Genomic DNA, 10,188 nt, shown 5'->3' on the forward strand with positions numbered 1-10,188 from the left:
CAGCAAAGTGGCTGGGATTGACATCTTTGATGAACATCTTCAAATTACCTGAAAATGCAAATCTAACACTAGTTTCTTCATAGTCACAGAATATTTGTATTATGCTTTAATTGTGTAATGAACAACGGGGGGTTGACTTCAAAGACACAAAGTCATTTACGTTTAATGCTTGTTTTTTGTTTATTTTCTGGGATTTCCAAGCAAATTGTGCAGCCGCATTTAGAGTCACAAAGTGAGTGAATAATAATTCATAATAAGAATAACAAAAACAAGAGTATCCACTTAGTTTTTCTTTGTCTTGGTTTACTTAGATCACATATACATGCATGATAACGCTGTTATTGTGATGTTCAGATGCATTCAGGAACACTCGGTAGTGACAATCAGGGAGTGTCATTCAGAAGCTGAGTTTGTGAGTTTGAAATACATATATGGAGTTGGAATTGCACTGTTGTTGGTGTATTCAGATCAGAATAGAGCTTTAAAAGATCACCAGACGCAATGTAACTCTTTGGGGAGCTACACTGTTGTTATGCTGGTTGGCCCCTGTGATGCCTAGCGTCTTGGCCCACAAACCTTAAGCATCCCAGTTCAATGGGTTGCCATCTTGCCCGCCAACCGATGTTCCTCCCCCGGCTCTACGTGCTATGTCCTCTTTCTTTCATGTGCCTTCTCCGTTCTGTCCTCCCAAGGCACCATGAACTCCCAAGAGAATTACCAAAGTGAGGACAATGTCTGTTCTTGTAATGCCTGCTACTGGGAACTTCAACTGCTGGGAGGAAGACCTGCAGAATGCTCTCACTCTGGAGAAGGAGAAGGGTCTTAAGGAGAAAGGTATTAAATCCCCTCTGATGTCCTACTAGCCACCACACGTGCCATTTAATAACTAACTGTTATATTATAGCTGGTCACCAATGCTGGGCGTATGTCGCCTCTCGCCTGAGGACAGCTGGGATAGGCTCCAGCAACCCTATTGAGGGCAAACATCAGTTATTCACATTGTTTTGTGGATCTCCTGCAGTATATCTAATACCGTATGTACATGTCAAGCAACAACAGAACTATGAAGAAAATCAAAGAAACAAGAATGAATGGATAATTGGAATTTTGTGAATTTTGTTTTAGGGTTGAACGCATTGCTGCATGAAATGTGATTTTGTCATCAACAGGTTTGTTTTTACTTCTGTTCCCGCCTTTCACTGCTTAGTGTTAGTCAATAGAGGTAGAGGAATCGACTATGAATGGTGTGTCAGTGTTTTGTTCCAGACCTTTTGTAAAGATAAGCGATGTCCTCCGGGATCTACAGATGTGCACAGCATAGTGATGACGAGAAGTGGCATCGAACACCGGGTCCCTGTGTAGCTTGTTAGGGGTTGGCCTGTGATGTCACACATAGAGATGGAACATAAAAAAAACCTTTAATCTAGTGAACAACAATGTCACTTTTTTTTTAAAGCGTCTTGATAAACAGGAAATGACACACATTTGAGAGGAAGGAAGGTCAAGAATTTTTCGTAGTAACTCCAGAACATTCTCTGGCAGCTCCTGTAAAAATGTATTCAATAGTCAACTTTCTAAATTAGAGGATTTCAAATGACAGCACAGTTTAAAACCTGTCATGCATGACATCGCGCAAGACTTCTCGCAGGATTTGATCATATTTTAGAGAAAAAAAGCCCCAGCTTTAGTTATTATTGCGCTTTAATGAAAAGCACCATTCTCATAATACATGAGGTTTAAAGACTACCTTGATGGTTTCCAGGCAACCGTGCCCCTCAGCGAGGACAGTGACGATGTCATCCATACATCCTAGTAACATGACATGCAACATCACAGCAGATATCTCACAAAGCTCACAAGAGCTTCTAAGGTAAAAGAATATCATCTCGCCGAGAGTTAGCGTGAACTTCAGTGTCCGACCCTGAAACAAAACATTGGTGAGTCCGCAAACTTTACAAATCAGGTTTATTAAGATTTGTAATGAGTGGCTTTTACAGAACAAAATTCAAAGAGTAGAAGTCCCAGCGCCAAGACAGCCGCTTTGGGTCCGGAGGGTCGTAGTGCTTCATCGTGGGAAGGATCGCTTGGGTGGAAGGAGCCCTGACCAAGACCCAAGGTATGACCACCTGACCATAAGTCAGTTGAATGATACTCATACATTAGTTTTTTTCTTAGAAGTGTATCATGTTACATTTAATTCTTATTATTACGTTCTGCAGAAATTGAATTGAAATTAATTTGTATTCACTATAATAAGTCAGCACCGAATTGAATTATCTCGGTTATATTAATTTAATATCAAGTTAATGCATGTTACATTAATTTAATATCAAGTTAATGCGTGTTACTTGTGTGTACTTGTACATACATCAAAGATAAAATAGGTTGTCAAGTCCTACCATGCTGGTCCAGTCTGGGGAGTGTGAGGGTCTTGGGTGAGTTCGGGGTAGAGGAAGGCCATTGCTCCCACAGATATCATGGGGGAGAGCCCTGGCAAAGAATGTGAAAGCCCCCAGCTGGGCATCGTTCAGGGGTTGCATCCTGTGTTATTAAGTCTGTGTTGACGCTAAATAAATTAAACATTCTTGACATGGTTAACAAGTACAAACCAGCTACATGATGACCAATGGACAGCCGTTTATTTATGTGTTACAATGTTATGCTATATTACAGTATTTTCCGGACTATAAGTCGCACATTTTTTCATAGGTTGGCTGTTCCAGCAACTTATACTCCAGAGCGACTTATAAATGAAAAAACTGTTTATGTTACATAAACACTGGACACCTTTTCTGTTCATGTTTATTTTTTGTGTAGCTGAATAACCATTGTGTTAGCATATCTTACACCTATTCAGCCTGTTCTCTATTCTTTTATTATTGTTAGAACTTGCCTTCCAAGAGGATGTAATGTCTGTTTTGGTCAAGTAGTTTGGAAAATAAATTACCCGCAAAAAATCCGACTTATACTCCAGTGCGACTTATGTATGTTTTTTTTTAATCTAATTATGCATTTTTGACCTTGTGCGACTTATACTCTGGAGCGACTTATAGTCCAGAAAATACTGTAAATGGAACTTGAGATATTTGAGAAGGAGAGAGCAGAAATCCAACGCTAACTTTTGCGACTTTGCGATTACTTGGCACTGCATGCTTTTGCTAACATGTGATTGTCCAACCCCGCTGTTACACCGGTTTGTTAGTTGGATGTGTGTTTTGTGATTTGAACATGTCGACCCCTTGTTTTGTCTGAGTCTCTTCAGTAGCTGATTTTAATAGCACAAGTTTTATTTACATTACCATTTGAATGCGGTGTCTTCCAACTACATCTCGATAGTACAACGATACTCTGATCCATTGATGAGTGGCTTTTATGAAGAGTTTAAGTGTCATCAAAGGATGCCACTCAAGCTTAAAAGTCACATGATTTAATGTGTATGTTTAGAACACATCCGGGAGGGGCTCAGAGTAGAGCCACTTCTCTGGATGCCTCCCTGGTGAGGTGTTCTGGGCATGCCCAGTCCGGAAAAGGCAGTCCTACTAGGACACGCTGGAGGGATTATGTCTCACAGCTGGACCTGGGAATACCTTGGTGTTCTCCATGCCGGGGAACGGGAAGTCTGGGCTTCCCTACTGAGGCTGCTGCCCCCTGCGACCCAAATGTAGGGCCGAGCAACTGCAGGTTTTCTCTGTGATCAGTTTCTCAAGGTGATTTCATTGATGAGCTCCTTCCCTCAAATTAAAGATGTTGGTCATTCACACTCACATCCATATTTCAATATGCACATTTCTCCACTGATGGTGCCCCCCATCCCTCTCACAGGCTTCCTTGATCAAGATGTCAAGTTCCAACCCTTTGGCAATGCTGGAGCAGAGAACAGCTGAAGCTGACATGCTCATTGAATACCTCATAGAACACGTCGAGCTGCTCAAGGAAAACGCCAGTAAGTACACAGTATAGCCTTCGTTCTGTCGTGGCTTTGGAAAGTACATGGTTTTGCTGGAAAGTAACAATAGCTTGCCTCCTTGCAGCCATCCAAGCCAACCTCAGAAAGGAGAAGAAACTGCTGGCGGAGAATGCCAAACTGAAGCAGGACATTGATGAACTGAAAAGGCAGCTGCTGGAGAAAGAAAGGAGTAGAGGAGGTAAAGGTAAAGACTTAAAAACCGACTCCATTATTTAAGTTTTCATCAACACTTATTTTTACAAATTTACACATTTTTAATGATGAAAATATATGTTCTTAGAGTAGGGGTGGGCAAACTACGGCCCGGGGGCCCCAAGCAGCCCATCAAGCGTTTGAATCCGGCCCGCTAGTTGCTTTCTAAGTATTTCAACTTTCAACATACAAACTGGCAAAATGAATTGCAAGTCTGATGTCTTATTTAGTAAAAAAAAACAACAAAACTGGGCTGCACAGCGGTCGAGTGGTTAGTGCCTCACAGCTAGGAGACCTGAGTTCAATTCTACCCTTGGCCATCTCTGTGTGGAGTTTGCATGTTCTCCCTGTGCATGCGTGGGTTTTCTCCAGGTACTCCGGTTTCCACCCACATTCCAAAAACATGCTAGGTTAATTGGCGACTCCAAATTGTCCATAGGTATGAATGTGAGTGTGAATGGTAAGTGACATTAGAACATACAACTGATAGTATAACACTTTTACTGATAAAATTAGACAAATAAATCAAGGAAAATTATAAGCATAAAATTGTGTGTGTGTGTGTGTTAAATATATGTTCTGGCCCCCCAGACAATTTTGTTAACTCAATGCGGCCCATGAGTCAAAATATTTGCCCACCCCTGCCCTAGAGCCATTTGTTTGCTCCACTTTTGAGAGAAGAGGGACTTTTTAGAGATGTCCCTATTCGATATTGATCAGTCTGATATGAATATCAATATCAGAATCAGAATGCCCTTTATTGTCATTTTACATATAGTAGAATCTAACACTCTACTCCAGTGCTGTGAAAGTGTTTGCTGCCTTTCTGATTTATTATTTTGTTTGTTTGTCACACTTAAATGTTTCAGATAATCAAACAAATGTAAATATTAACTAAACACAAAATATTTTTTTTTCAAATGGAACATTTATTAAGGGCAGAAAAAAATCTCAACCTACATAGCCGTGTGTGAAAAAGTGATTGCCCCCTTAACTCAATAACTGGTTGGTCCACCCTTACAGCAACAACTGCAATCAAGCGTTTGCAATAACTTACAATGAGTCTCTTCCAGCGCTGTGGAGGAATTTTGACCCACTCATCTTTGCAGAATTGTTGTCATTCAGCCACATTGGAGGCTTTTCCAGCATGAACTGACTTTTTAAGGTCAGACTGCAGACTCTGCACATTTGACCCCGGACACTGAATCCAACACGGCTTTGTTGCGGTTGCCGGAAGCATTCCGCAAGATTGAAATCCCTGTCATAGGCTCACACTAGTTCTGTGTGGTGCAGCTCCGTTCCCGGCGGCCGTACGGTACAACGGAAAGAATCGTTTCCGGAGCGCTCTCTGGTCAAGACGTGGGTTTCCGCAGCTAGAGCGGAGATTGCCGCTACATTTACCGGAGTCAGTGTGAGTGGCACTTTGTGGAAAGCCGGACTGGATCGGGAAAGGAGCCGCAACTGATTCAGTGTGAGTCGGACTGGATCGGGAAAGGAGCCACAACTGATTCAGTGTGAGTCCGGGGTGAAGCAGCGCCACAAAACAGGAATCAGGATCAGGATCCTGGCAAAACAACCACTCACCCCCCCACCCCCCCTCCAACAACATCACTATGCGTAAGAAAGTGAGCTTTTCTCAGTTTGCTTCTTTTTTAATGCTTTCACAGCATTTATTTTTAAAATAGGAGGTGTGTACGATTTGTGCTGATATTGGATTGGTTTAATATTTGTCAGCTGATACTCAAGGCTGCAATATCGGCATGGTAACGGAAGTGAAAAAGTTGCATTCGGGCACACTTAGCAATTTTGAATTTCCATGTTTTCATGATAGCAATGTTGGAAAAACCTTCCTCGTGGACATGACACCTTTTCCGATCTGCCCCCACGTCTACATGCCCACCACTGAAACAATCAAAATACAATTTAAAGTCTTTGCTCCACATCTTACATTAAAGTAAGTGGATCATGATAGTCAAAAGTCATATGACGGAATCCTTTTCCTTTGCGACAGTGTTGGATGTATCCGTGCCAAAAGTGGAAGGCAGCACTGAGTGCTCTTCCCATGCCGCTCCTCCCCAGCCTGCTGCTCCGGCACACTCTGCAACCTCCGTTGCCGCCGCTGTCAAGTACTCTCACAAGTGACAACAAAATGAAACCGGAGGAAAAAGTTGACAGATGGACTGCACATTAACATTCTTCCCATTATGAATACTTTTGAAGTCTTGACGGTGCCATTAAAACTGACTTTTGATGTCCATCAAGCAACACGTTGTGTGCTGTGTCATTGTCTGTTGATCTACATTGAAACTATTAAAGTGATATTTTGTCTTTTAAAGCAGTCGACCAGATGCAACCATCTTTTGTTCAAAAGCTCATTTCATCTAGGAACATTTCTCATATCAGGTTCCCCACAACTAAAAAAGCATTTTGTGAAGACCCTCGTAAAAATCCAGCAGCACTCAATAGTAGCGACCGAATACATATTGACTTGTGATGCCCATCAAGTCACACGTTGTGTGCTGTGTTTCATTATTGATATTCAAGCTATTAAAGTGACATTTAGTTGTCTTTTAAAGCAGTCGACCAGATGCAAACATCTTTAGTTCAAAAGCTCATTTCATGTAGAAACAGTTCCCATATCAGGTTCTCATATGATCTCAGGGAAGAACTAAATTTGAGACGCTTATATGCTCGGACTACGTTAAAAAGCCATAGTATTTTAGTATGTGGAATCAAACTATGGAATGGATTGAGTAAGGACCTCAAACAATGCACAACGATGAGCCAATTCAAGAAACAATACAAGCAGTTGATGTTTGCTAAATACAAGGATGAAGAGTCTTGAACCAGTCATGATGTGCTATATACAGTGAAGAAAATAAGTATTTGAACACCTTGCTATTTTGCTATTTCTCCCACTTAGAAATCATGGAGGGGTCTGAAATTTTCATCGTAGGTGCATGTCCACTGTGAGAGAGATAAACTAAAAAGAAAAATCCAGAAATCACAATGCATGATTTTTTAACAATTTATTTGTGTGATACAGCTGCAAATAAGTATTTGAACACCTGAGAAAATGAATGTTAATATTTGGTACAGTAGCCTTTGTTTGCTATTACAGAGGTCAAACGTTTCCTGTAGTTTTTCACCAGGTTTGCACACACTGCAGGAGGGATCTTGGCCCACTCCTCCACACAGATCTTCTCTAGATCAGTCAGGTTTCTGGGCTGTCGCTGAGAAACACGGAGTTTGAGCTCCCTCCAAAGATTTTCGATTGGGTTCAGGTCTGGAGACTGGCTGGGCCATGCTAGAACCTTGATATGCTTCTTACGGAGCCACTCCTTGGTTTTCCTGGCTGTGTGCTTCGGGTCGTTGTCGTGTTGGAAGACCCAGCCACGACCCATCTTCAATGCTCTGACAGAGGGAAGGAGGTTGTTCCCCAAAATCTCACAATACACGGCCCCAGTCATCCTCTCTTTAATGCAGTGCACTCGTCCTGTCCCATGTGCAGAAAAACACCCCCAAAGCATGATGCTACCACCCCCATGCTTCACAGTAGGGATGGTGTTCTTCGGATTGTACTCTTCATTCTTCTTCCTCCAAACACGCTTATTGGAATTATGACCAAAAAGTTCTATTTTGGTCTCATCTGACCATAAAACTTTCTCCCATGACTCCTCTGTATCATCCAAATGGTCATATGCAAACTTAAGACGGGCCTTGACATGTGCTGGTTTAAGCAGGGGAACCTTTCGTGCCATGCATGATTTCACATCATGACGTCTTAGTGTATTACCTACAGTAACCTTGGAAACGGTGGTCCCAGCTCTTTTCAGGTCATTGACCAAGTCCTGTCGTGTAGTTCTGGGCTGATTCCTCACCTTTCTTAGAATCATTGAGACCCCACGAGGTGATATCTTGCATGGGGCTCCACTCCGATTGAGATTGACCGTCATGTTTAGCTTCTTCCATTTTCTAATGATAGCTCCAACAGTGGACCTTTTTTCACCAAGCTGCTTGGTAATTGCTCCGTAGCCCTTTCCAGCCTTGTGGAGGTGTACAATTTTGTCTCTGGTGTCTTTGGACAGCTCTTTGGTCTTCGCCATGTTACAAGTTAAAGTCTTACTGATTGTATGGGGTGGACAGGTGTCTTTATGCAGCTAACGACCTCAAACAGGTGCATCTGATTCAGGATGATACATGGAGTGCAGGTGGACTTCTAATGGGCAGACTAACAGGTCTTTCAGGGTCAGAATTCTAGATGATACACAGGTGTTCAAATACTTATTAGCAGCTGTATCACACAAATAAATTGTTAAAAAATCATGCATTGTGATTTCTGGATTTTTCTTTTTAGTTTATCTCTCTCACAGTGGACATGCACCTACGATGAAAATTTCAGACCCCTCCATGATTTCTAAGTGGGAGAAATAGCAAAATAGCAGGGTGTTCAAATACTTATTTTCTTCACTGTATATCACTATATTGACACTTACTATGGTACCCATTATGTCATTGGATGCTCATATCACCTCGTATTTTGGTACGTGGCCCAAAATAAATTAATTAATGAAATATATAAATACTAAATAAATAAATATATAGAATTTTTAATTTTAAAAACAATATTTTTTTAAATAGGAAAGCAGGAAGTGAACAAATGTAACAGTTACTGATTGTAAAAGTCATATCACCTCGTACTTCGGTATGTGACCCAAAATAAAAAATAGAATTTTTAATAAAAAAAAAATAAAAAAAACGTAAATTATATTAGGAAAGCAGGAAGTGAACAAATGCAACAGTTACTGATTGTAAAAGTACCAGATGGAGGGGTAGGATTTAATAAACTTTGCTTCTTCCTACTCCTTTTGGACATGTGGAACTGTGAACTGATTATGTGATGCATTCAATTGTAATCTGATGCATGTTCAAATTAAATAAAACCATTACCATTTAAATACTGATATGCTTTTTAACCGAAACCACAAAACTGGGATGGAGTTTTTGTTGTAATACATACAACCTCATAGCATTACTTTACAAACTCACAGTGGTCTATGTCATCCTTTCATTTTTCAGTGTTTTAAATTTGGACTCCAAATAGTCCATTGGTATGAATGTGAGTGTGAATGGTTGTTTGTCTATATGTGCCCTGTGATTGGCTGGCCACCAGTCCAGGGTGTACCCCGCCTCTTGCCCGAAGACAGTAACATTGTATGCAACATTGTAATGCGCAGAAATGCTGACATGAGCCATACATAAAATATTACTCCCCTCTCAATATGTTTCAGTATGCGTCTTGTAATCTTTAACTTGTTTTAACGGGCGCGATTGTGCATCAGTCACTGACGATTTTTTTTTTGTCTGCTTGTTTCAGGTGTTGGCTGGTGAATTAAAGTCAGTTGGAAAACTGCTTGTGGTTAAACCACACCCACGTCCGGTTTATGCCCCACCCTTTCCTAGTACAGACACAAATACGGATCATTTAAATGGGTGAACAGATACAGATACTCGCAGATACTACAGTACTTGCTCATCCCAACAAACCACCTTCACATCCAACATTTCTTCCCAGGCAACTTTTTCCATCGGACATTTTCTTTTTAGTGCAAACACAACTCCAGCCAATGTGTTATTCATGTATGCAAATCTTGCCATTTTACATACAAAAACCTCATGCTGACATTGTTTGACGATCCATGGTTGGATTCCTGAAGTCTTGTCAGGAGATCAGTTAAAGTATCGACAAATACAAATAACAATAATATTATTGTTTTTTCGAATGTGAAGCCACTTGTTCTGCTGGGATGAACATACAAGTTGGTGAAGCTTGATGATGTTCATCATAGATAACCAACATTTGGAAGGCCTGGACCATATTGGTCATTGTGAAGTACGACAAAGCGGCACCAAGCCACATATGAGAACTTCTCTTTCGACTGCAGCCAGAGAGAGTCTATGGAGGTTTCTGTCAGCACCCTCCACCCAAAATATGTTCTTGCCCATCTTGAGATGGTTTTCCAAACAAT

General features: G+C 41.1%; 1 protein-coding gene across 1 annotated transcript; it reads left to right on the forward strand.

Moving 5' to 3' along the window:
- Window positions 1–1,541: 1,541 nt before the first annotated feature.
- On the forward strand, window positions 1,542–6,424 carry LOC131098853 (aminoacyl tRNA synthase complex-interacting multifunctional protein 1-like). The gene is made up of 5 exons (XM_058046000.2): window positions 1,542–1,937; window positions 1,998–2,116; window positions 3,823–3,943; window positions 4,032–4,151; window positions 6,171–6,424. The coding sequence occupies exons 3-5, from the start codon at window positions 3,838–3,840 to the stop codon at window positions 6,299–6,301; spliced, it is 357 nt and encodes a 118-aa protein (XP_057901983.2). The 5' UTR covers window positions 1,542–1,937; window positions 1,998–2,116; window positions 3,823–3,837; the 3' UTR covers window positions 6,302–6,424.
- Window positions 6,425–10,188: the final 3,764 nt, after the last annotated feature.

The sequence above is a fragment of the Doryrhamphus excisus genome, linkage group LG9 (assembly GCF_037039965.1).
Source record: "Doryrhamphus excisus strain RoL-2023G ecotype Guam linkage group LG9, RoL_Dexc_Guam_v1.1, whole genome shotgun sequence".
Taxonomy (NCBI): domain Eukaryota; kingdom Metazoa; phylum Chordata; class Actinopteri; order Syngnathiformes; family Syngnathidae; genus Doryrhamphus; species Doryrhamphus excisus.